Source organism: Serinus canaria, chromosome 3 (genome assembly GCF_022539315.1).
Source record: "Serinus canaria isolate serCan28SL12 chromosome 3, serCan2020, whole genome shotgun sequence".
Lineage (NCBI taxonomy): Eukaryota > Metazoa > Chordata > Aves > Passeriformes > Fringillidae > Serinus > Serinus canaria.
Window position 1 is genome coordinate 108,951,370 of NC_066316.1, and position 27,010 is coordinate 108,978,379.

Sequence of the window (27,010 nt, forward strand, 5' to 3'; positions counted from 1 at the left end):
AATATTTCATGGAAAGTGGTGAGGATGCAGTTAACCTAAATCAAACAAGTTTGTGCCTAATTTTTTAGGTTCTATCTGAATTATTTGCCATGACTTAACTAGCACAGAGTAGTTTATATCCATATTAATAAACTTTAAGTGACTGAATGGACTCCACTAAATCAAAGTGATCTCATTGATTCAGACTCCTGGGAATAGTGCCTGGTATTTCCTGCCCCTCAAACTGTGCCTGGAAGCTGCCTGAAATTTCTGATATGAGGCAAAACCATGCCAGGATCCTGTGAAGTTCTGAGGAACAGGAAAATTGAGTAATCAGGAATGTTCCTACTTAGATGGAAGGGAAGGGAAAGGAAGGGAAGGGAAGGGAAGGGAAGGGAAGGGAGGGAAGGGAAGGGAAGGGAAGGGAAGGGAAGGGAAGGGAAGGGAAGGAAGGGAGGGAAGGGAAGGGAAGGGAAGGGAAGGGAAGGGAAGGGAGGGAAGGGAAGGGAAGGGAAGGGAAGGGAAGGGAAGGGAAGGGAAGGGAAGGGAAGGGAAGGGAAGGGAAGGGAAGGGAAGGGAAGGGAAGGGAAGGAGGAAGGGAAGGGAAGGGAAGGAAGGAAGGGAAGGGAAGGGAGGGAAGGGAAGGGAGGAGGAAGGGAAGGGAAGGGAAGGGAAGGGAAGGAGGGAAGGGAAGGGAAGGGAAGGGAAGGGAAGGGAAGGGAAGGGAAGGGAAGGGAAGGGAAGGGAAGGGAAGGGAAGGGACCTAAACCCCCTCTATTACTTGGGCTAAAGTCCCTGAAAGCCACAATACCATGTATGAACAAACTGAAGGGAGAATCCAGGGAGTGGTGCAACTCCAGATACATTATGAGCAATTTTAGGAGCCTGAAATGCATTTCCTCTATAGATGCAGTTTACTGACTTTGCTGTGTCTTCTTTCATATACCCAGAATTTTTTCTCTCCCTAAAGCATTGCCTGTGGTCATATTTTCTGAGTGCCTACTGCAAGAAAGCAAATTAAGAGAGTGAAGAAATTAAAAAGCAAGGGGGCTGGGAGTGATACTGGAGGAAAAAAGTTATATTCTCAAAACAGATAATGGGCCAAGCCTTAACTCTTCTTCTCTCCCCTTAAAACTGATCAACTTTCTCCTGCCATTAAGTTTAAATATACAATTTATATTATATATTTTAATATATATATATATATATTGTATATATTTTTATATTATATATTAAATATACATTTTTATATATTCTGTAAGCAGAATACTGCTTAAATCTTAAAATGGAAGTGTATTTCCTCATATGAACATAATTTAAATATTGTTTTTTGCTAAATTACATACAAATACTTTTTAGCCACATAAATATAGCTGAACTAAATTAAACTAATAAAAAGGGAATCTAGCTTCCTGACATTTTAAATATTCACTAAAATTAAGACCTCCCTTTAATGGGTGCAGTTTGCCCATTTTTGATTTTCTGACTCTATTTAGGTGTAGGGAGGTTGCTTGGGAATGGGAAAAATAGAGACATAAAAAGGATGTGTTTTATTTAGATACACATGCTAATTTCAGTAGTGGTCCATATCCTAGCTGAGGAAAAGGAAAGATAACCTGATATGACTGATTTCAAATTTTCAAGGAAACAAGTTCAGCAACTTCTTAGTGTGTTTTGTTTGGCTTCTAGGAGGAAGAAGGTTTAGAAAGGATTAATTCACTTTCAAAAGGTGGATGTGAAGACAAAGGATAATGATGCAGCAGTTGGAGCAGCTCTTGAGAGTTCCCAGCCTCCCCTATGTGTTCCAAGGGATAAATCATCCATAATGTCTCCAGTTTAATGCTCTATCACCTAACTCCTGCTTTTCCTGTCAGTCATGGAATGCTGGGAAGTAAGCACTCAATATTCAAAGAGGTTTTGGTCCTGAGACAAGGAAACACAAGGGAACAGCATGAACAATCCAAGTTCAGCTGGTAGGGTAGTACAACCTGAGCAAGGCTGTGAGCTCCTTGTCTTAGGGAGCCAAGCACTTCTCAAGTTCACTCAGCCTGAGCTGAGTACCCAGATCAGATCAAAATAAAAATTAAAGGATTCTGGAATGAGAAAAAGAGTCCTGAAATGTTTTTCATGCTTAACCAGGGAGATCTGATTGCTATTTCAGCTCCAGAGGATTTGGGGTCTGCAGGACAGTTCTGAAAAGAGGATGCCAAAGCTGCAGCCCACCCCACATTTCCTCAAAGTCGGGGACCTTTCTGGCATCATGTACCTGGATTTCTTGTGGGAAAAAACCCCAGGCAGTGCAGAGGGATAAAACACACGGATTGCAAATAAATTTAATCTTGGATGCAAGAGTTCTCCTCAGTATAGTAATGCAACAACCTCTTGGAGGGGCTTCATTTTCCAAAGAGCCCACAGGAGTGTGAGGTTTGGTCTGGGAGAAACTGGACCTGACCCATCAATGTGAGGGTTCACCAGCTGGGATTCCTGACATCCAAAATTGGCCACTAAATGGGTACTAGAGAAAAGTGAGTGACACTTGAGTTAATTTTTTATCACAATTAGACAAAATCAGTGACTTCAGTTTTGGGTCCCTCACTAAAAACAGTGCTGGAGTGGCTCCAGAGTAGGGAAATGAAGCTGCTGAAGGATGTAGAGAACCTGTCCTGGGAGGAATGACTGAGGAACCTGGGGGTGTTAAATGTGGCAAAAAGCTTGGACCTGTCCATAAGGGTTCAACACATGTGGCTGAGCTTTCCTGCCTTGTTAAAAGCTGCTCCAGGTATCCCTTTCTTGCTGCTGGGTTTGGTGATGCCCTTCCTTGAAGAAAACACTGGTGGGTTCAGGAAAATGTAAAATAATGGCAACAGCATTTTTAGCAGAGCCTGTAGTGACAGAGAAAGGGGTTTAAACTGAAAAAAGACAGATTTGGACTAGATAAATGAAGGAATTTTTGCAATGAAGATGGTGAAACTCTGTTACAGGTTACCTGGAGAGGTGATGGGTGCTTCATTTCTGGAAATGTTCAAGGCCAGGTTGGACAAGACTTGGAGCAACCAGACACAGTTGAAGATTTCCCTGCTCAAGGCAGGGGGTTGGACTACATGCTATTTAAAATCCCTCTCTAATTCAAATTATTCTATCATCCTACAATTGTATGGTTCTATGAAAACCCCTGTTTTTCTGGAGTTGGTTATGTCTGGAGATATAACTCAGATTTAACAGCAAGCATTATGGAAAGTTGGATTTTTAAGAGAAGACTCTTGGTATTATTCACAAAGAAAAGGTATAAAGTGCTCACCAAAGCAATGATTTTGTAAATCCATTAGTAGGCTGACCATAAATTTCAAGACACCTTCAATGCAAATTAAAAGCTTTATAATTAAAACTAAGCTTTTTAATAAATAGTACTGATTTCTGAAATACACGTGAGAACATACAGAAGAAAAATATCAGGGAAAAAAAGAGCTGGTTTGGAGGAAAATGTACCAAACATGTTCAAAAAGCTTGGATTTTACCAGAAGTCAGAAATCTGCCTTTCTATGAGCTCAGCGAGCAGCAGAGGGCGCTGGGATAAACGGATTTCTTTTAAACTCCAGCCAACAATACAGATTTGCTGGGAGTTGGATACTGAGTGAGATGGACTTTCATTTATAGACATCCATGCCATATTTAAAAGGCAGAGCAGGATTTAAAACCTATTTCCGAAACAGGACCTTGATTAGGAGCAGGCAAAATTAAAAAAAAAATTCTGGAAAAAGCATACAAAGGTAGCACAACCTATTGAATGAAAATTAATTTTTTTCTAGTTCTCAACAAAGTAGACATCCTAATATTGTGGGTTCTCTCTCTCCCAGGGCTATTAACAGATATTTCATTGGGATAATTAGGATATTCAAGCTAGTCTGTATTCTCACTATTCTACAGTGGGTAATATTCTTGGTATTGAACATGGGTTATGGAAGATTTATTCTGATTTTAAGGTAGAGGTTGAAACACCGAATGGCCTGCTAATCAAAAACCAATGAGAATAAGAACCTGCAACTTTATCCTTAAGGACGAAAAATTCATATCAGCATCCTTTCTAGCAGAGGAAATATTTGGGTGTTTGTAATTCCCAAATATGGACCTGGAGCTCTTGGATCAAGTACAGAGTAGAACACAAAGATGCTCTGAGGATTGGAGCAGACAGGCTGGGTGAAGGCTCCAGGGAAACCTTAACGGGCCTTCCAGTGCCTAAAGGAGCTCCAGGAGAGCTGGAGAAGGACTCAGGACAAGGGACTGGAGGGACAGGACAAGACAGAATGGCTTTAAATGGAAAGAGAGGAAAATTAGAATGGATATTGGCAAGAAATTCTTCCCTGTGAGGGTGGTGAGGACCTGGCACAGGTTGTCCAGAGAAGCTGCGGCTGCCTCTGAATCCCTGGAAGTGCCCAAGGCCAGGCTGGACAGGGCTTGGAGCAACCTGGGATAGCGGAAGGTGTGTCGGGGGGTGGATGGGGACGATCTCAGCTCCGTTCCGAGCCGAGCCGCTCGGCGGTGCCGCTGCGGGGAGCGAGTCCCCATCAGAGGGCGCCGCTGCCCCGCTCAACGCGCTCCGAGCTCCGCGGACATCGGTCGGGGGAGCGGGGCTTCCTCCGCCCTGGGCACGGCCCCTGAGAAGGCTACCCCTATCAAAAAACAAAATAATAATTTTTAAATAATTATATATATATAAAAAAAACATATTCCTTTGCCGTCGCACCTGCCAGGTTAAGGCTGCAGCGCCCAGCTCACCGCTGGAAAAAATAATCCCGATGTCTTCCCTTGAAAAGATTGGAAAAACGCTGCACAAACTGCCGGGAAAGGACTGGTTTTCTGGTTTTCCCGTTTTGTTTTCGTTTTTTTTTTTACTTTTGAAGGTATGGTCTGTAGTGGTCAGTTTTGGGTATGTGTGTCGCCTTTTGGACGCAGGGTTCATTGCATGTGTGAGGGATAAATCGGTGCAAGTGCTGCGGCGTGGGATTGCTGAATTAAACTGGAGGCAGCTGCGGGGGTGGGGGTGCAAAACAAGAGCAAAAATAAAATGTGAAGAACCATACTTTACCAAACGAGCGCCTGTTCGTTTGTCTTGTCTTGCAAATGTAAGACAAATGTAATAATAGTGGGGTTTAAAACTCAGAATTTACTGTCTATACCAATATGTTAGCAAGGAGACAGTGGACGTCAAGTCTATTTTAGAATCTTCTTTTTTTCTCTCCCCTCCTCTCCCCTCCCCCAGCTCGCAGAACGTATTTAATTCAGGGTGCCACGGAATTGTGAAGCATTAGCCGTCACGAAGCTCATTCACTCTGCCCTGTGCCAGCCTTCATGACTCAAAGACTTCCACAGAAGTGATGGCAAACTGTCCCTTTATGAGCTTGGTATTTTTCTAAGAGGGTCATTCACATCTATAGGTGCGTCAGGGCGGCTGCACGGGTATCTCCGCACATCCCCATGCAAACAGCTCACATCCTTTCTCCTTTTTCAGCATTTTTTCACCCTATTGCCTAAGCTGAAATGATCAGTCCAACCCACTCGAAGATGTGCCCTTTTTCTGCTCCTCCTCGGCACAGCACTGGCTGTGCTGAGAACAAAACCTCGTATCTGCTTTAATAACTTCTAGCAACACCGTTGTCCAGCTCTTGCTGTAATATCTGGCTGCTATTTGCCTCTTGCCTTTTGTGGGTTGAGGATTTAGGAGAAGATGCACACTGCGAAATGGGGAGGGGTGGCAGGGTGGTGTAGAGACTGAGGGGGAAAAGGATGAATTTATACTTTCTGCCTTAATTTGAGGCCAAAGCGAACAGAAAAAGCAAAGCCCACCCTTCCCACCAGCCAACCACACATCAGCAAATGCGTCTCCTGATGAAGTTCTCCTCATTACCGAGATTATATATATATACATAAAAGCATCTTTACCTGTAGGACCTTTGAAAGTACAAAGGACACTGTGCACTTTCCCATAGGATCCCGGGCAGAATAACAAAGATTTGTAGGAACCTTATAGGTAGAGCTTGAAATTTCCAGAGACAGGACCTTGAATTTAGAAACACCTTCTTTCTCTCTGCCTCTCTGCCTCTGTGCCTCATTTTTTTCTCCCATCTCTTTTCCCCTCCTGGTGCACCAGCCCACTGCAAAGCTTGATTGTTTCCTCTCAAAGGCAGAGATGGGCTCTGCTGCCTGTGTCGGCTCTTTGCCGCGCAACGTGCTAAAAAAATCGGACAATGCGAAGGAAGGTTTGCCTGGGGAAAAAAAAAAATAAAGGTTAAAACTGGTCTAACTCCTCCTCTCCCCTTCCAAACCGAAGGCTACCCAGGAAACGCACAAATCCAACTCTATTTTTAATTGTTTTCTGAAGTAGCAAACGCTATTCAAATGTGTGCACAGAAGGGTTTGCAAAACCCTTTATTTTTTCCCCATATTAAGTATTTCTAAGTTATAAAATATACAGTCCAAGCCTGAAGTCTAAGGCTTTCCAGTGGAAATCATTGATCTAAATTTGTTCTTTTTAGATTTGCTTGAATGTGCTTTGATGAGACGCTGTTTTGGTGTTTAACTGCATATGAGAGGATAATTTCTGGACATGTAAATAAAAGCATATTGCATGTGGGGAAAAGCATCATATCTCGTTGTAAATGATGAATCGCTTAGTGCAGAGGCAACATATCCTTTATTTTATCATAGAGAGCATTGAAAAATTATTAATTTAATTTCATCTTTCTATCTATCTGTCTATCTATCTATACATCCATCCAACCATCTACTAAAACAGCAGATATATGCACTGCATAATGTGAGTACTTAATCCTCTATACCAACATATATATGTGTAAATGTATAACTACATTCACATATGTGCATTTAAATACACTCCTGTATAAACTAACCAGGTTTGCGTGCACATGTGCATATGTAACATGCAGTCTCCATGTGCCCACATGTGGAAGAATATATATAATTTACATATCTAAATGTGGCAACTAATATGTCTATACGTGGGGAAAAGTTGCCTGTTCAGAGATATATGTGTGTGTGGGTGCCTGCTTGTGTAAATTGTGACCGTGCAGCTCTGTGTATGTATATATTTTATATGCCTGCATATAAGTCTCTATATGTGTATATATGTCTATATCTAGTCACATATATGTCTGTAGCTATATGTAACTATGTAGCAGATAATGTTTTTTACTATCCCATTGAGGTAGGCTTCTGCAGCCTATTGTTTCAGACAACAGATATAAGTTGCGATGGAAGAGGAACGTCGGATTTGGTGTCTGTCCCCCATTTCCAATTATAGATGGATCATTACAGACAGAGAAGTACTGAGAATCCAGACATCTGCTCTTCACATGAATGCACTCACCTCCTAGAGAACAGCCTGCCATCATGCTCTGGAAACTGGTTGAAAATGTCAAGTATGAAGATATCTATGAGGTGAGTATATAATATGCATATGAGTAAGAGGGTATATGTATATTTAAATATACATCTAGCATATAGATACAGGCATGGCTATATAATGCATATATAGCTCTACATATACATCCAGGCAGAAATAGACATACACCAGCACACATGAATATAGAGATAGGAAACAGAGAGTAAATGCTTAAATGCTTATTTATTTGCATATTTGTATTCAGCATGCCAAGTCCTAAACTTTTTTTTTTTCATGGAAAAGCTGTTTGATGCGATTTAAAACATCAAAGAAATGATCTGGGGATTGGAATGAGGCAACTTAAAGGCAAGAGTTTGATTGTTTAGACCTCCAATGATATATGATTTGATTAAATATGGACAAATGTTGAGGAAAATTTTTAAAAGAGAGAAAAAATAGAAAAGAAACGCAATCCGGTATTCAGGGACTGGATGCATTTCTTTCTTTTATTTTTTATTTTGCAATTCCAAACTCAGATCAACCCGAATACGGAATTTTTTTCTTATTGTTTTTTCTTGTTTTCACAATCGGATATGTTTTTTCGACTTTTTAATACCTCTACACCCACAGATGAGATGTGCATGTGTACATATACTGTCATTAATTAAGCGGCAGATACATTCTTGTGCGTGTGTGAGTTCACACACCCGAACCGATACAGTCGGAGGCAGCTCCGCATAGTCCGCGGACACAAAAAGTTGTGAGCTTTATCCAGACCTTATTTTCGAGGTTAAAAAGCAAACCAAGGTGGGAGGAAAAAAAAAGCACAGCTCAAACACTGCGAAACCTTTTTTAATTTTGCACGGTTTCCTGATCCGGATCTTTTCCAAACGGGCTCCGCGAGTGTATTCCTTGTAAGTTTAACCAGCGTGCGGGATTTTCTCAGAAACGAGCAGGAGAAAAAAAAAAAGAAAAAAACCTGAAAATATGAGTGAGGATGGCGCTCCGCAAAATAATATTCTATTTTTTTTCCTATTGTTTTTATTTTTTAATTAAGTGGGAGGCGTTTGTACGCGATCATGGGGGGAGATTTTCAGAAGGGCGCAATCCGTCACCTCCAGCGCCGGAGCTGCTCCGAGGGGAGGCGGCCGGGCAGGGACCGGGGACCGGGAAGGGGCCGGGGACAAGGAAGGGACCGGGGACAGGGAAGGGACAGGGGACAGGACAAGGGCCGGGGATGGACTGGGTGCTGAGCAGGGACCGGGGACGGAGCAGGGGCTGGTCAGGGACGTGGCAGGATCTGGGAAAGGGCTGGGGATCCAGCAGGGATCAGCGACGGAGCAGGGAGCGGGGACAGAACAGAGGCCGGGAAAGGACTGGGCACTGAGCAGGGACCGGAGACAGGGGCCGGGGTGGGACCCGACAGGAGCCGGGTGGGACCGGGCTGGAGCCGGGGTGGGACCGGGCAGCCACCGGGGACCGGGCAAGGAGCAGGCAGGGGCTGGGTACCAAGGAGAGAGGGGATACCGAGCGAGGGGCTGGCTGCTTGGCAGGGGCCGGGGATCGGGCAGCGGACGTGTACTGGGAAGCGGACGGGCAGGAGCCGGGCAGGGCTGGGATCGGGAAGCGGCCGGAGCCCCCCGGGAAGCGCCGTCGGGGCCGCCCCGTCCCCAGCCCCGCAGCCCTCCCCTCCGGGAGCGCCTTGGCACTTACAGAGGGAAAACTCCCGGGAAAAGCGCAGGAAGAGACTGAGGGAAGGTACAACTCCGGCTGCTCCCGGCCGGAGAAAGGACGGGATGGAGGGAAGCGGGGAGGGGACGCGCCGGCAGCGCAGGAGAAATGCCTCACTCCCAAAAGCTGCCGTCCGGCTAATTACCATGGGCAAAAAGCAGCATTTGCAGAAGGAGCAGAGAGCGAGCACACACGTGTGTGTGTATTGTGTGTGTGTGTGTGCATGTGTTTGTGCCTGTCCCCGCGTGTCTCCAGCCCGCTGAGCCCTCGCTGCTTTTCCCTCCCCGTCTCCCGGCGCAGCCTGGCCATTGTCTCTGCCCGCAGCAGCAGGCGACAAAACATCTCCCGTCCCTGCTGCCGAGGGATGAGGGCTTTTTTTCCACCCTGTTTTTGGTGGGGGGGTCTTAAGGGCTGTGGATTTACGGACACCCACGTTTGTAGGTTGCCGTGGGAGAGAAGAGCTGGGTGAGCAGTTGGGTGGGATTTGGCCGCGGGCAGGGTGGATCCTAACTTGGGGATGCGCTCCAGGGCATTTTGTAACGTGTACCCTCGCCAAAAAAAAAAAAAAAAAAAATTGTTGCCTTCTTTTTTTTTTTTTTTAAAGGCCTAAACCCTCTAGATTTATGTTAAAAAATATTTCTCTCTCTTCTTTCCGATGTATAATTAACAACACGATGGCGTCTCAGCCACTTAAACTGAATCTGTTCTTGAAACAAAAGTGTGTGTGTGTGCGGGTGCGTGCGGGGGGGGCAGCTCTGGGAAGTGTGAGTCTATTTAGGAAGGAACGTAAGTTGAACTTTAACAGAAATGGCAGACAGTCCAGTTGAACGGGTTCCTGCAACATCAAAAAGGTTTTATATCGCCCCTGGCTTTGCCTCAAAACTATAAATTTACTATCCTCTAAAATTCACTCCATGCATTTCACATTTGGGTGGAAATCGGGAGATCTATGTACATATATATATATTTTTTCATATCAGGCGGTAGAAAAATGATTCAGACAAAAAAAAAAAAAAAAAGTGGAGCCCAACAATGCAGATTCAAGTATTTATTTGGCTATTGCGAATAAATATGATCTGTAACATGCACCAGAAAGGTTTTATCTTCACTGTAAATAGATGCATGTTACAGTGACTGCACGTTTCTTCTGCCATTCCTTTAAAAATTACAAAAAAAAAAAAAAAACACAAAAACACCTCTTTTTTCTTCATTATTTGCTTAAAAACCCCAACACCAAACTGCAGAACAAAAGCACCAAAGGCAATCAATTCTTCGTATTAGGAATGTATATTAAATATATATTAAAACGAAAAGGAAATATACTTTTCTCCTCCTCTTCTTCTTCTTCTTCTTCTTCTTCTTCTTCTTCTTCTTCTTCTTCTTCTCTCCCTCAAGCATTGCTTCACCTCGCTTCCATGCTCCAGCTCAGCAGTCTCTACTTTCTGCATCTTCCTCTGCTCGAGTTAATTGAAGTTCTGCCTCTTCCTCGCTAAACTTTTTCCTCCCTCTCCCCAAACTCTGCCTCTGCCAGCCCCCCTCGTCTGATTACATCTAGTAATTCTCCACTGAATGAACGTCATTTACAATAGTAGGGGAGCTCTCGAGCTGGCTGCCAGCTTCACGCTCCATTTGGTCCTGCATTCTCCCTTTAAAGTAGTCGTGTAATATTAATAGTCATGAATATCAATTATTATGAGGCGGTGTAGAGAAGGAAAGGGAGGAAGGGGTAGCGGAGCAGTCTGAGCCTAGCCTTGGGTTGAAGAGGATTGTATTTGGGAGCTCAAAGGCAAAAAGAAAAAAAAAGAAAAAAACCAAAAAAACAAAACCAACAAAAACCAAAAAAAAAAAAAAAAAAGGAGGAAAAAACCCCGAGAGGGAGGGGTGAATCATATATGTAGATAGAGGTTTCCAGGCTCGGTTTTGGGGGCACTGGTCTTTTTTTTTTTTTTTCATTTTTTTTCTTTTTTTTTTTTAACCTTTTTTTTTTTGATGGATAGACTTCGAAATATCTCAAGCTGTTCTCCTGTGTCCAACACGTCCCTTTGCAGATCTCCTTGATATTTTTCCCTCCAATTGTTAGTATTATCACCATTATTTTATTTTTAGCTATTACAAGACTTTTTTTATTTCCAGATGTTAGTCCACACCTATTCCGCCATGGTGAGTTTGGATCCATGTTGTACTAGAATTGCATGTTCTCTCTCTCTCTCTCTCTCTCTCTCGATCTGTTGTGTCTCTCTCTCCCTCTCTCTGTCTTTTTAAACGCCTTTGGCTTGGTAATTTAGCACAATAATTGGAGGAGGCTTGCAGCTGCTTCTCCCTTTTTGCATTGTGTGTTCCCGATTTGAGCTAGGGGAGTCTGGGGGGGAGAGCAGGGGAAAAAGAACTTTTTTTCCTTGTTGTTTTTCTTTTTTTTTTTTTTAAGCCATGTGTGCCATTGCTTGTGGGGGTTCAAACTACACTTTGTGGAATAGATATTTTTCTTGTTTACTTTAACCTCGCAGTTTCAGTGCGTTGGAGTTGGACAAAACTCCTCTCCCACCTTTTCTCTGAAGCCTCTACACACTCCCCCCACCCCCTGTCCCCCCCACACACCCCAAAGACTTTTCATTACAATTAACCCCCACCCCATTCTCCGGAATATAATATTGGAAAAGGAAACAAAAGACACTGGAAGTTGCTGCAGAAATCATAGCGTCTGGATGTTCAATACTGATGTTTCATTTTTATTTGATTTGATTTTTTTTTTAAATAATTGGTTTAAGGGGTAGACTCCCTTTAAGCAAAGATTCCCTGTAATTTTTATTTTTGGATTTTTTTTCTCTTTTTTTTTTTCTTTTTCCCAAGTCCTTTTTCACACAACTTCTTACCTCGGAGCCTTCCGAGAAGTGCAACTTTCTTTTTGGGCTTTTCCACGTGAAAATGGGTTGGTGATTTTGAGTTACAGGACTTGAGCAGAGGGAATAAACAGATGTTGGGAAACTTTAGGCAGGAGAAGGGGTGGGTTGCCTGGATAGACGGGTGGTTTGGTGCTCTTAATTTTTTAATGTTTTCTTTTTTCCCCTTTGGTTTGATTTGAGGGGGCTGTGGATTGGGAATTATACTACTGGTCTGAAATTGCAGATGGTACATGTATTTGGAGCACTAGTCCTACATTTTTAATTATGACATTTAGCAATTCTCCCTCACACCCCCTCCCCTTCCCCCTCCTTGATAGTTCCTGGGAATAGGCACGACGTGGGTGCAAAACACTGGAACATTTCTAATAAGTGGAGGGAGAAGGGGGCACATCTGAATCCCACTTTCCAGCTGTTTACATCTTATTTTATTTTATTTAACTCCGGGGTGGGTTTGTGCTGCTTTTGATTTTTCGTGGGGTTTTTTTTTTTTTGGTCGTTTCTTTTTTTGTTTTGTTTTTTGGTTTTTGTCGTTGTTGGTTTTGTTTTGTTTTGTTTTGTTTTTTTCTAAAAACGGTCCTCTTTCTCTTTTGTTGTTCGTATGTCGTTCCGCTTGTAGGACCGGCATGATGGAGTGCCCAGCCACAGTTCCAGGCTGTCCCAGCTGGGATCCGTCTCACAGGGACCCTACTCCAGCGCTCCTCCGCTCTCTCACACCCCATCCTCGGATTTCCAGCCGCCTTATTTCCCACCCCCCTACCAGCCTCTTCCTTACCACCAAAGCCAGGACCCTTACTCCCATGTCAATGACCCCTACTCCCTAAACCCCTTGCATCAGCCCCAGCAGCACCCCTGGGGACAGAGGCAGAGGCAAGAGGTGGGATCAGAAACCGGGTCACTGCTGCCACAGCCTCGGGCCGCCCTGCCCCAGCTCTCGGGACTGGACCCCAGGCGGGACTACCACTCAGTACGGAGGCCAGATGTCCTCCTGCACTCAGCTCACCATGGCCTTGACTCTGGCATGGGGGACAGCCTTTCTCTGCATGGCATCGGACACCCAGGCATGGAGGAGGTCCAGGTAAGGCACCGCGTTTCTTTCTCCTGGGCCGTGCAGCTGGAGACCCCGTCCCTGGGCTAGGAATGGTCACTGAGGGATTTCCAGCGATATTGCTGTGGGTTGCCATTCTTTTTCCACACCGGCTTTGTAACTGCGGTACTCCCCCTCCCTCTTCCTCTATTTTTTTTTTTTTTTTTTTTTTTTTTTTAATAAGAGAATTTATTTCCTCTCTGTCACGCACAGGCTCTGCTTTATAAACCCTCCCCTACATGGCAAAGCAGCAAAGTGCAGGGGGAAGGCAGACATGCTGCTCTAAATATTCCACGTGTTTCAAAAGCTGGCAGAGTTCAAGCTTGGCTTTTCAAATCCCAGTTATTTCCCATGCAATCTCATCTTCCACTCCCCTCCACCCTCCCCCTCCTCCCCCCAGCCAATTTCCTGCCGTTCAGAGATTTTGATGAAACTGTCGAATTACTACATTTTTCATCTGGGAGGGAGGGAAATTATAAACAAAACCCAAATCAAAAGCAATAACTGGTGATCGGGAGCAAGTCCCTTGTCCGTCCCCCCACCCCCTTATTTGTTGAGTGTTCTTGGTAAGGTAGCGCTGATTTTAAATAGTTTCATTCCCTCTTTTTGGATAACAAAGGAGTTTCGCCGGGCTCAAAGCACAGTATTTCCCAGCTCTCTTCCATCCCACGCGAAACTCATCATCACGTGTTATTCCCTAAAAACAGAAGGACCCTTAACAGCTTCGCTGCTGGGGCGGTCTGCACCTTGCTGGAGCAGGGCATGGCCAGCCCGTGGGGACCCTCGAGGCCGGGGCTGGAGCCTCCAGGGTCCAAGTCCTGCCTCAGGCTCTCCTAATCGGGATTTTGGGGGTTCCCCTCCACGCGTTTTTATATTTTTTTACCCCCCAAAATTTCTTTATTATATATCACATCTGTATCTGCATTTAGTCTTGCTATATATAAAGGCATGGACCACTGAATGAAATAACGACTTCAAAGTTACAGAAAGGGAAAAAGAAAGGGGGAAAGAAGAGCTGGGAAGATAAAAAATAGCCGTGAAAAAGGGATACTGCTGAACATGAGAGGAATGAGATGAAGGGAAGTGGAGGGGATGCATTGCTTTGGCTTGAGGCTTGTCTTAGGGCTGCACGGGAAAATCCCCGAGCTTTGCTGGGGCGAAATGTTTTAGAAAAAGAAAGGTTTTGCCGTTTGGATCTGCTCCTGCCTCCGAGCTCAGTGACTGTCGGGTCGCTGCTTTCTGCGGGTTTCCAAGGTGGCTTTGAGACCTGGGGGCAGCCCCTGGCCGCCGCGGGTGCGATGCGCAGGTCTCGTCTCGCATTCCTGGCTCAGACAAAGTGGTTTGCAAGTCAAGGCGAGTTCTACCTCTGTGAATGCAGAAAGCAGATCGCTCTCCTCCTTTCTCTCTGCAGCCGATAGGCGTTAGGTACTGTTGGTGCCTGGATATTTACACTTTCCCCAGAGTAGCCGGTAATTGTTGTGCTTTTGTGAGAAAGAGAGTAAAACAGAGGAGAGGGAAGGGAAGGAAAGAAAGAAAAAGATAAAATGCAGAAAGGACGAAAGGAGAGGGGGAAAGAAGAGAAGACAGAGAAGAGAGGGAAAGGAAGGGAAAAGACAGGGAAAGAAAGAAAGACATAAAGAAGAGAAGGGAGAGAAGAAATAATAGGAAAGAAGGAGTTCAAATAAAGCAGTTCTCCATCCATTTTCCAATAAAACACCCCTTCTGAGGGAAGGGCACTGCACTGGTGGAAAGTGCCTCCCCTCAATGGTCTGGGAACATCGGGGCCACCCGCGGCCACCCGCGACCTGCTGGCCGGGGCTGGCAGGGCCAGGGTGGGTGCGATGGGATGGTATGGGATGGGACAGGCGAGGCTGCTGACCCGCAGGGCTGGGGTTTGGGTTTGGGGTACTGGGACAGCAGGAAATTAAACGGGCCCCTTGTTTCTGAAAGTTTGTTCCCAGGTTGGGGGAGGAGGGGAAGAGGGAGAGGAGGGTATCCCAAGGAGAAACACGTGAAGGAAGAGGTGTCCAACTGCAAGTTAACGCAGGCAGGAGGGAAAGCAGCCCAAAACTCGCTGCTGCCACTCAGCATTTTCTATTCTTGTCCCTCCACTAGTGACAGATGAAGTTCGGCAGTTTTCCATCTTGGTATTTAACATGGATTTATTCTAGATTTCAGGAATCTTTTCTAGCAACAGGAATTTTTATTCAGGCAATGTATACACATTATACTCCATAACTAGATATAATTTTCAGGAAGGGTTTCAAATCCTGGATTTTTTTTTTTCTTATTTCAGTTGTCCAAAAAGTTTAACGGATATCTAGATGTACAGTTGGATAAAGATGTTTCTATTTGCTGTAGCTTATGCATGTCTGATCAAATATGTGCCATGAGAATGGGCTGGGCTGAGGAGAAGGAGACAGAGAGTGCGTGACAGAAAGAAACAGTGGTTATTTTATAAACACCAAATCCAGTCCATGTGTGAGCCATTGTCCAGGGCTAGAATTAAGTGATTGTAACACGATAGCGCTCTGTTATTGTAAACAGGACACACTGTATTGCTATTGCTGCCCCTCTCGAGAGGAATTTTCAATCCACTATTTACAGCCTTCAGACAGGGAACAGAGAAGCCAAGACCTCCTTATTGAACAAAAATTTGCATCCTCTAATAGGGTCTTGGAAAAAAAATCCACCTTTACACTCCCAGATATTTTTCCCACCGGCTGGGTTAAAATAGGATTACAGTAATAAAGGATTCGATGAAGGAATAATGGAGGGGAGAAATTCAGATTCTGTAGACTTTTTGAAGGAAAATATAGAGGTCAGTTTTTAAGGTTTTCACTCAGATGTATCCACAGAAGTTGAATAAGGTGATTATAAGTAGTACTTAGAAAGCTTCAGGCTCTCAGATTATTGGAGGAGGGAAGGGAGGGGAATCTTCCTCTCCAGATTTTCTAAGTTTATCTGGAAACTCATCACCTTTCCCCTCCCTGCACACACACCTCCGCTCCTCCTCCTCCTCCCTCACGCTGCTACTACGTACAAGCTAGAGCCACGGAAAGTTAAGTTGCACCAAAACACCCAAGTCTCTTATAAAGTAACCCCTGGTATCACTTTTAACTAAAGAAGTCTAGTAATTAAAAGTCTGAGTTGTTTTTCCACGTTTCCGCATGCAGTCCTAATTAAATCTTTACGATCCTCTCTGTGACTATTAACTGCCAGCATGCTGAGCGAATATCCTGTACAAAAACCCAGCAGGAGGGCGTAATTAGATAGAAAATCAGACAGGAGTCTTCTCATTAACTACAACAACTAACCCACGTTGCTGATGGAGCGAGCTGAGTGCACGCACACGCATAAAGGGTGCGCGCAACCATCGACTCCAGAGATAAGGTGAGATAAGGAGGAAAGATGGGGGGAAAAGGAAGAAAAAAAAAAAAAAAAGAAAAAGAAAAAAAAAAAAAAGAAAAAGAGAAGGTGATGTTTCACGTTTACCTCGGTTTCTGTGCCATCGAGGTGCGCCACGCTGCGCTCCAGCAGGCTGCAGGATTTGCTCATCATCCCTCGTTGGGAGCTGCTCAGGGAAAGGAGGGAAGACTTTGTAATTTTATTTTGTGCCCTTTAGGTATGTAGCCTATTGATTATGAGAGAGAGACACAGCCATGCCCAAACCCAGCACATAAGGCACCGCTCTGTGTGTGCACTCGTTTGAGGGTGGATTCAAGGAAAATGAAGGGAAAGCTCTCATAGAAAATATTGTTCCATCGTATTTTGGGGAGATGTAATTTTCTCCTAAACCACATTCCATCTGGAATGTCTCCGCTGAGCACAGAGACAGAGATAAAGGCCGGATCCGAATAAGCTCAGCTTCTCAGCATAGCAAAGATAAAGTTAAAATCATGGTGAAGTAAATCATTGCTTTGCTGGAAAGGTGCTTTGCTTATCAAGGAAAAAGGTGACAGCTTCCCATATAGGCAATAACACTGAAAAACCCAAACTCTTTAGTCGTAGTAATGGGAAAAATAAAATAATAAAGCAAATAAACCCAAAGGTCCCCCCTTACCTCAGAATTTACCCTAAAACGGAACCTGTCAGAATTCTGCTAGAAATTCTACTTATGACACCTCTTTTTTTTTCGGACATGGCTTTACTGTGCCAAATGCAGACTCAGCAGTAATTATGGTTTGTTTTGGGGGGGGGTGTATATCCCACTTTCGTTTTGAGAAATGAAACCCAACATTTGCTGTGTCCTCTGTGCCCGTCTTTGTTCTCTTCCCTGCTAAAGAAGTTATTGCCATAATAACAGGTGTGCTCCTCGGCAGGCTGGAAAGAAAGGGGGGAAAAAAGGGGGAAACGAGGCTTTGAAATTCGGAGACATTTTTTTCCTAGGCAATCAATTTGATGGCTCATACTATTGATAATGTGTATTCCTGCTCCTCCCTCCCCGTCCCCACTCATTCAGGACATGGAAGCAACCTCGGGAGCTGTAAATCTCTTTCTGCTCGTCCCCTGTACGATGTAGGCGTTGCACTGCGCTCCAAAAGGCTCAGGCTTTAATTAAAAGTCCATAATGTAAACTATGATATATAAAAAGTAAATGGCCCTTGAATTAGTAAGATGTAACAGGGTTAAACAAACAAACAAAAAAAAAAAAAAAAAAAAAAAAGAAAAAGGAGGAGGGGGAGGAAAGGGGAGGGAGCATTTAAGTTGTCCTTAATCGTGTTCATTTATGTCATGCAATAGATCTTGCAGATGTTGCCAAATTGCCACATTTTCAAAGGAAGAAATATAAAGCTTTATGGAATGCAAAGAAGTCTATGTGATATCGATGTTTTATAAGATAACAAAACCAGTATTGCACCCCATATGCTTCACACCTCCTTTTGTTTTATTAGAAGACTATATAATTTGTAAGAATTTAATTTCCTTGTCGATTGGGGGAAATAATAACAACAATAATAATGATAATAATAATAACAACAATAAAAAAAAAAAAATCCCTCCTCCCCTAGTGAATTAATATAAATGGAAATAACAGGGACTCCAGTTTGGAATGACATGATTTATGTACGTGATTCTTTAATATCCAGTCAATTTGAATAGTGATGTTTTTATATCCACAGTCAGTTGAAGATGCCAATAACAGCGGTATGAACTTATTGGACCAGTCTGTCATTAAAAAAGGTATGGATTATTCCAACAAGCTAGACAAACTTTTACTGTGTAGCGATATCTTCATGATATATTTTGACTTTGGGGCAATGAATTTCTCCGGGAAGCAGGCACCCATGGCAGCAAGATGAATAGTTGATTGGATCAGCAGAGAGAGTGAAGGGATAAGACATGAGAAAGGAAAAGTTTATATCCCCGCCTGCCCCGCCCTTCAAAGGGTTTAATTACACGAATGCTCTCTAATGGGGCACCCCGTGCTCCAACGCAGTTCCCAGCGCCCCCCTTCCCTCCCCTTCTCCCCCCGATACTCTTCGGTGGGGACCCCTTGGCTTTTAATGGGGGAAGGGGTTGATTCCCTTTGGGGTTTAAACGCATTTCCCAGGCGAATCAAACGCGGAGAGAAAGAGATGCCCATGGAAAGGCAGACTCAGCCCTCTTGCCGCTCCCTCCAAGATTCCCCCCTTCCCCCAAGATTCCCCCCTTCCCCGTGCCCATTTTTTACATCTTTCTACATATGCGCCCATGATTTAGTGTAACTGCAGAATCACCCCATACTGTTAAAGCGAATGTGATATTAACAAATGTTTGCAGTCTCTTGTACAGCTGTAAGCAAAATAATTAACTAATTAAACTAATTAAATGTAATTACAATAACTCATTTTGGGCGTATTGCAGCTGCTTAATTTTTTTACATTTCTCTGACAGTCACTCGAAGATGCTTGGCGATTAGTGTTGTGTTATGCTGATAGACATTAAACAGATCACACGCTGCAAATGGAGGGAAAGCTATCTTTAATTATCTAAGGAGTTTCTATTTCTAGATTCAATTTTAAGTACCAGAGATGAGGTTTAAAAACGCTGTCCCTTATGCTTACTATCAATGGCACTTATCTCCGGGACCTTGCTATTTGTCAAATGTGCACAAAAAGTTTAACAGCGACGATTTTCTAGGATGTAAAGCAAAATAACAGGGAGGGTGTTTATGCAAAATGTGTTGAAGGCAGCATGAGGTCTTTCCGTGTATTTATTGTTTGTTTTGTTGTCAGTTGTTTGGGGGTATTTTGTTGGTTCTTTTTTTTTTTTTTTTTAATTTAAATATCCATGCACGATCTCTCTTTCTCACACAAGATCAAGGTCTGGTTATTTGAGTAAGGACTAATGAAAACTTGAAGACCATTTGACAGCACCATTTATGACTATTGGTTGAAAGGTCGAAGGTTTTTTTTTTTGTTTTGTTTTGTTTTGTTTTTTTTTTAAGAAATTGAAAGTTACTTAACTTTAAAAGGAAAAAAAAAAAAAAAGGTTGTATGTTTCTGCTGTTTTGGTTCAGTTTGAATATTTGGTGGTGTTTATACTCAAGGTCTTTAACCTGATGGTTTCTGGTTGTATTTTTAACTTTTTTTTTTCTCACTCTCCTCCCTCTTCCCCACCCCCACTTGACACCTCATACGCTCCCTCTTGGGTGCATTTGATTAATTGGCACTTGATTTGTGGTACAGAGACTCCTTTCCAAGGTTGTTCCATGATGGTCTTTCACAGAACACAAATCCAAAATACTCTATTTTTTTTCCTCCTTTAACACCCAGCACGCCTGTGTCTCTCCCTCTTTCAGCTGACGAGGACAGCGCAGACATTCCGTGTGCATGCTGGGTGGTGCAATTAGACAGCGAGTAGCGCTACAATGTCAATGCCTGCAATTATTGCGTATTAGGTAGAGGTTTTTATATGCATTAGGCATATATTTAGGTGTGCTTCGTGTGTGTGGGGGGCATTGCAACGGCCCCAGAAGGAGCAGCTGCTGCCTGAAGAGACCCAGTCCCATCTAGGTGGGATTACTTGTGCCTATTTGCAGCCAGAAGAGATACTCTGAGTTAACACATGATGAACAGGAGACACATGCTCTTTGGAAATAAGGTTACTAAGAAAGAGCCTGAGATGCATTTGCAGCTCTTTAAAAGTCACTGCAGCAGAGTTTTCTTCCTTAGAAGTAAGGCTGAGATCCAAGAAACTTTCCAGCATAAAGGAATATTGTATTATTTTTTTCATCCTTTTTTTTTTTTTTTAATTTTTGGTTTTTTGCACAGCGAGTTTCGTGGGTGCAGAGGAAGAGAAATAGGTAATAAATAGCAGGTCACATTTGTGGCAGTCAATATTTAATCAGGACGAGGGAAGGAGCTGCACAGCATTCAGTATCAATTTCATTTTGTTCCCTGCAGTTTGTAGCTGTGAGGGTGTGCTTTGAAACAAGAACAAGTTATTTAAACTCTGTGAGTCGTTCTTGCAGGCAGATGGCACGGATAGATAGACAGAGAGGCACGCAGGTATTGACAGATTTTTGTGCAGTGGAGCACTCCTGTGATGGTAGAGGAGGGTTGCAGGGGGTCTGCTCCACCCAATCCTAGTTCAGTGCCTAAAATTCTTTCATTTGCAAAGCAGTGGGAAAAGTATGATGGGGACTTGAAGCCTAAATTTCATTATATCACCCAGGCTGTGTCTGTTCCTTTATGGCCTCTGAGGCCTGCAGAGGGAATTATCTCTCTATGCAAAAGGTTTGCCAAAATATTAATGAAATTATATAGGGATTCATACACAGCTATTGATTTATCTCCCGTATCGATCCCACACAACAGCTTACACATACCCAGGCTCTTGTTATGTTTGCTATCCGAGCTTACTTGACATTTCTGAAGTAATTTAGTTAAGAGGAAATGAGTTGTTCCCAGTAGAGAGAGCAAACGAGTGGAGTGAAGGTAGCCAGCGTGATAAATGGCTCTTTCATTTGGAGATCTCCAGAGCTCGTTTAAGGCTAATTTTCTGTATTAGCCCCCTTTGAGCTATTAATGCAATAGGCAGGGACCGTGGCCCCTTGTCTCTTAGCTGCCCCATTAGAGCGAGCATTAAGCTACCAAGCCTGAACTCCACCGTGGTGGTGGTGGCGCTGAAATAATGAAAGGTGCATTTTAAAGTGCCCTAATCTAAACTGGCAGAGGGTGGTTAATACGATTTGAAGGGGGCTGGTCAATGAACAATCAATAAACTAATAATGAGAAGGATGCGGTACATTAACAGCCTAAAAATCCAACGAGACATTAAAAAATCATCTTTAACTCCTACTTCCATTAAGATTTGGATGGTGGAAGTGGGAGGGAGGGAACCAGATAAATCATCAAGATGGTAATAATCACCAAGAACATTAATATCAGATTCAACTCAGCTTTCAGAGCTTACTGGCTGCACATTTTGAGGCCTTTCTCTCGATTTTTGCTGAAATGAAGAGAAGGTTTGCCATGTGTCAGGAGTAAAAGACCGGGTCCCCTTGTCAAATGCTCATCTGAAATTTCCTTGGCACTCTCTATGGTGAAAGAAGTTGTCTTCCTGCAAAACCTTACATGGCCTGAGTCCCAAGTTAATTTTTTGTGACTCTGGGGCACAGTCAGTGACCTTAAAATTATTCTGATGTATTTATTTACTTTCAGCTGTTTCTGACGATCGTCTGCACACCCACATCTGATTTAGCATGAAAGGCCATTTTAACTTGAAGACCTTAATTCATGGTCTTGCAAACACGCTCCGTTGTTCCTCCTTTTTTAAGGAAACACATGAAAGAAGGTGTCTTAACCTTTTGTTTTTAGCTGTTAATAATCCAGCACGAGTTTCCTGCCCACCCCTCGGAACAGCTGATCAATGATTAACTGAGAACCACTCTGGCCTCAGCTTTTCAGGTGATAGATGTGGGGCTCAAGAGATGCTGCTTCAACGCCGCTCGGTTTCGTGCTTATTCCCGGGTTACCCACTGAACCTGAGGATCCCCTCTAATTAAATGCAAAACAGTTTCGAGGGGATACATTCCACCTTGAAATTCAGCCCCAGCTTGCGGTGGGGGAGAGGGGCTGGAGGAGAGCAGGGGACGAGGGGGACAGAAGGAAATGCGAGATGAACGCGCACTTTTTGTGTTTGTTCCTTAGAATTAAGATAAGAACCGGGTCTCTTCAGTTTCAGCGTCTCAGGCGCTGCTCCCGGACGTTTTAGGCTTGGCTTCTGAGTCAGACCGAATCGCCACTTAGAGCAAAGTCCTGTTGTTAGCATGGACAAAGAACTTATTTAAATCCCAGGCAGAGTAAAAATTTTGAAAGTAATTTGATAGTTGATTAGTAATTAAGTTACTCACGACACTTTTTAGTAAGAAATACGGGAAATATTTCTTCTGATTGATAATTTATCTGACGGTTCGACTACGATATCATTCATCTGGGCTATTGCAATGGCAGCCATAGTTTAAACCATTATTGAACAGCTGTTTGCAGGACATAAGTCTATTATTTCTTTAGTTTTACTGTCGTTAAAACAGCTTTTTTTCACCCCATCTCCACTAATGCGTTCACATTTGTGCGCATTTTCACACGTTCGTGGTGACCAGCCCAACAGAAAACCACCACCACCAAAAAAAAAAAAAAAAAAAAAGAAAAAAGAAAAAAAAAAAGCCTAAGACTTAATGTATGCACAGAAAATTGTAAACATGTAAAGAACTGAAAGCTTCACGCTGAGTTTCGCCATGCTCCATTTCCCCACCATTTCCTGCTGTCGTTCTAAAGCGATCTCACTCATCTAGAGATCCCGTTTGCAGGAACAGTATGCTTATAATTACTAACAAATCAAGCGGCTACTGTTGCTCTCCCGGTTTATTGATAAGCTGAAGAGAAATGGAAGGGGGAGAAATGACAAAGAGGCTGGAAGTAACCACAGGAGGAGAGAAAGAAAAAAAAAAAAAAAAGAGGGAAGAAAAAGATATAAAGGGATGGAAAAGGAGAGGGGGAAAAAAGAGATTAAGGGATGGAAAAGGAGAGGGGGGGAAAGGAGATTAAGGGATGGAAAAGAAGAGGGGGGAAAAGGGACAAAGGAGATAAATAAGGAAAAATAAAAAAAGTGAGAAAGCAGACATTTTGAAAGGGGGAATTATGTATTTGTGAGTGCTCACACACACGCAGCAAGGAGAGTTTGGGAGTGAAAGAAAATCGAACAGTTTCTGCTGGGGATGACAAGAACTAAATGGGATAAAGTGAAAGCAGGAGCGGTGGGGACGCTGCGTGGATACGTGCGTGTTATTCTGTGTCATTTCAGCAGTTGTGGCAGTCCCTGACCAACTGGGGAAGTTGACATTGGCTAAAAATACACTCTGCACTCGGGTTTATTTACATACGCGCAGGGATTTGACACATGCAGCTGCACGCACGGACGTGGAGATCTCCTCACTCACAAAAGCCCCACGTTCCGTTATCTCTGCTGATGTCTTGGCTGTGTCTGAAAAGCTCCAGCCATGATAAACATATAGATATGATATAGATAGAGATAATTCATTCCATGGCAAACACTTTTTTGAGGCAGCATTAGGTAATTTACAGAAGATATAGAGCCTAGATAGAACAGATCTCTCTGAAGCTATGAAATTGCAATAGATATGCTTACACCGCCTGGCAAGCCTCTCAAATGGGCTCAAGCTAGCAGGCTCCAGCTGATGGGTTTGTTCATACCGTCCTTTTCAGGGAAACACTGCTAGGAAAAGAAGCTGAGGAGCTCTCAGCATAGCAGGGAAGGGAGCCAGCCTGCTTCCCAAAAGCAATTTGTGAGAGGGGGGAAAAAAAACCACCGAGCACGTGAAAATCCATAATTCAAAGGTTAACTAATGTAATGAGTGCTCCAAAAGGCCAGAGCGAGCGGGGTGAGGTACATTTAAGCATTGCACGGGTCCTTCTCTCTTTAGTGAGTTTGGACTAAGATCAGATGTTCGTGGAATTGCTGCCTCTTGTTTAATTTCTCAGTTCACTGGACAGTGACCTGATAAACTGGTCACTAAATATAGCCACGGTAAAGGTGTACTCGAACTAACAGAGCCTGTGAGTTTGTCCCAAGGAAAAAAAAAATGCCAGTCATGAAAATCAGTCTGGTGGCACTGCTTTAATCCAACTTTTTTTAAAATTTCTATTTTTTCCTACCTGATGCTTCACTCAGACAGATCATTGTGCATGAATAAGAAATATATTTATGTATATTGAGGTGGAAAATACAAATACAATTTTTTGGTCTGCTGGTACTGCCTCTGATATATGAATGAGTCTTTTCCTATAGAATCAATGGCAAAAAAAGCTCCTAATAATATCAGCGAAAGAAGGAGAGGGCCTCTAACTCTTTTATAACTATTTCTGAGCCATTCTCAAACTATTAGAAACCGCCTTTATGATCTGCATAAAGTGCCTAACTAAAAATAATAGAGAAATAGGAATCCATTTCACTTTCCGATTCCCTGAAGTCAAGCCCCTCAAAATAATTTGTTTGTACTGGAGACTGTATACAAGGCATTCGAAGCAATATGTATATCTAAAATCGACATGCCTTTTGGTTTTTAGCTGTTATAGAGCTTTTATTGTGGGGGTCTGGTCTGGCAGTAGGAAATGATCTGCAATAAAAACAGTGAAACACCGTTGTGTCTATTCCATGCACTGAGGTTATAAAATTGGCAATTGCCCAGTAGTTAGCACTTGGTAATATATTAGGATACCCGATCTTATTGTTTAGCAGCTCCAGACGACTTAAATATCCGCTCAACCCTAATGGTTTGATTCTCCAGATATGTTGCAAATAAACAGGGCTTTTATGACTTAACTGACATGTATTATAACTACCTAAATAGCTGGCATATGTGCATAATAGAACCTTATTATTTGCCGAATAGGTTTTGCAATTGATTGAGTGGAAAGGGGAGATTGTGGAGCAGTATCTGCTTGAAGAGGGTGTGTAATCAATTAGTCTTCTCCTCTGAAACATGCCCGCTGGACTGCCAGGGCTCTCCCATCAGCCAAAGCCCCAATTTCAGCCTATATTTTCTATAAGGAAATGCGTGTTGCCGCGGATCCGAGAGGAAGCTGCAGTAGCAGCTGTCAGCTCTTATTAACTCCTGCATAAAACATACCTTAAGTATGGTTTGTTATCAATTACTTGCAGAAATGAAACAACTGGGAAAATGCAGCGAGGCTCCCTATAAATTAAAGTGATTGGGTGATTGATTAGAGCACCTGCTGTAAATCATAACACTTACACACAATTATGAGGGAGTTATTTAAGTTCATTTGTAAACAAAATTCATGTCACAGGGGAATTGCTCTCAGTTTTAGTTCAACCAATTTTTTTGTTCATTTCTGAGTGTGTCTGGTTGCTATTATAGGAATTTGTTCGTTATAATCCCTTGGTTACCCTTAAAATAACCTCACTGGTTTCTCAGAGAAAAGAAAAACTTATTTTTATCTTAGAGAGAACAACATGGTTTTATTTTGTTTAGTTTCACTTTATCATTCTCCTTTTACTTTTCCCTATAACTACCTTTAAATACGTGTTGCAGTAACTAAATCAGTTTTATTTAGGGGCAGCAGAGTTCCTTCTAGTCCACGGACAGCACAATATGATCAGAGTGGAGAGCACCATGGTTAGACCAGATATTTTTTTCCTGGTGTTCATTTTTCTGAAGGAAAAGACTCATTTTATTTCATAAACCAGACTTAATAAAAACACAAAGCAATAACAGAGCTGTCTTCTCATTGCTGTATCCTCCAGCCTTGATACTTATTTAAGACAGCAACTCCCTTTGTGTAGTGAATTTATTCCTGGCTCAGCTTAGCAGTAATGGAAACATTAGCCAAAAAAAAGTAAATTTTCCTCTTTTTTTCCCCTCCAGAAAGGCGCTGTCCGTTGTACAAAAGGCATCGGGGGGCTCTGGGTGAGACACAGGCTCAAACCCGAAAGTTGCCAGGTGCTTGCCAATATGTATTTTATTTCCCAATGATCAAACCCTGCATAGAGGCTGTACTGTACCACCCTTCTCTCCATCCATCATTCATGGAGCACTTTCCTAGAGGTTGGGGGAGCAGCACCCTTTAGGTTGCTGGAGGTAGCCAGAGATTCAAAACTCCCTTTCATTTTGCTGTTCTGTGCATGTCAGAGAGACTGTGGTTACCCTGTGTTCCTTCGTGGCGTGATGGTTTCTCTCTCCCCTCCTCCCCTTTTCTTTCTCCAGTTCCGGTTCCTCCAAAATCTGTTACTTCTTTGATGATGAATAAAGATGGCTTCCTGGGTGGAATTTCAGTCAATACCGGAGAGGTGTTTTGCTCCGTACCCGGCCGCTTGTCTTTGCTTAGCTCAACTTCAAAGTATAAAGTAACTGTGGGAGAAGTTCAGAGACGCCTTTCCCCTCCAGAGTGTCTGAACGCATCCCTCCTAGGAGGAGTACTTAGAAGGTAAGAGGTTGGGGCAAACTGGGAATGTGTCTGAGCCTCCATGCATGCACCAGAAACCCTTGGTCATCAGTACAGATGATTTAAATATGCATTGATCCTGCTGTCAGAGCTCGTGTGTGTAATGCTGGTGATAAGATAAAAATATGCTGTGTTCAAACGTTGGGATGAATATATGGAGAGTAGAGAAATATTTGGCCTTGTTTAGCCACAAATGAAGGGACTGAGACAGAAAGATTTTCTCCTTGTCCATGCGCACACTTCCTATCTTTTCTCCTCCTCACACTTCTCTCTTAGAAAGTGGACAAAATAAAATGCCCCTTTGGGTGTGTTTCAGGCTGAACTGCAAGTATTTCAGGAGCTGATATATTTCTAGGGATTTCCTGGATAAACCCACGAGGTTTGCTCTGTGTGGCAGTAACGATCAGGCAATTATGTCAATTATGACACGTGGTGTCACACAAGGAAT

The 27,010-nt window shown here is 43.2% G+C and overlaps 1 protein-coding gene across 10 annotated transcripts in view; it reads left to right on the top strand.

Moving 5' to 3' along the window:
- Window positions 1–6,958: 6,958 nt before the first annotated feature.
- Window positions 6,959–27,010, top strand: part of TFAP2B (transcription factor AP-2 beta) — a 32,059-nt gene continuing 12,007 nt past the window's right edge. The window contains exons 1-6 of one of the 10 annotated variants that reach the window (XM_050972242.1): window positions 6,959–7,070; window positions 7,203–7,431; window positions 12,623–13,081; window positions 18,214–18,274; window positions 25,986–26,060; window positions 26,325–26,544. In XM_050972242.1, coding sequence (XP_050828199.1) covers window positions 7,351–7,431; window positions 12,623–13,081; window positions 18,214–18,274; window positions 25,986–26,060; window positions 26,325–26,544 — 896 coding nt within the window. In that variant the 5' untranslated portion in view covers window positions 6,959–7,070; window positions 7,203–7,350. Of the gene's footprint in view, window positions 7,432–8,517; window positions 9,134–9,153; window positions 10,760–11,239; window positions 11,267–12,622; window positions 13,082–18,213; window positions 18,275–25,985; window positions 26,061–26,324; window positions 26,545–27,010 lie in introns of those variants that run through there. The other 9 variants (XM_050972246.1, XM_050972243.1, XM_050972245.1 and 6 more) reach the window with 9 other exon arrangements.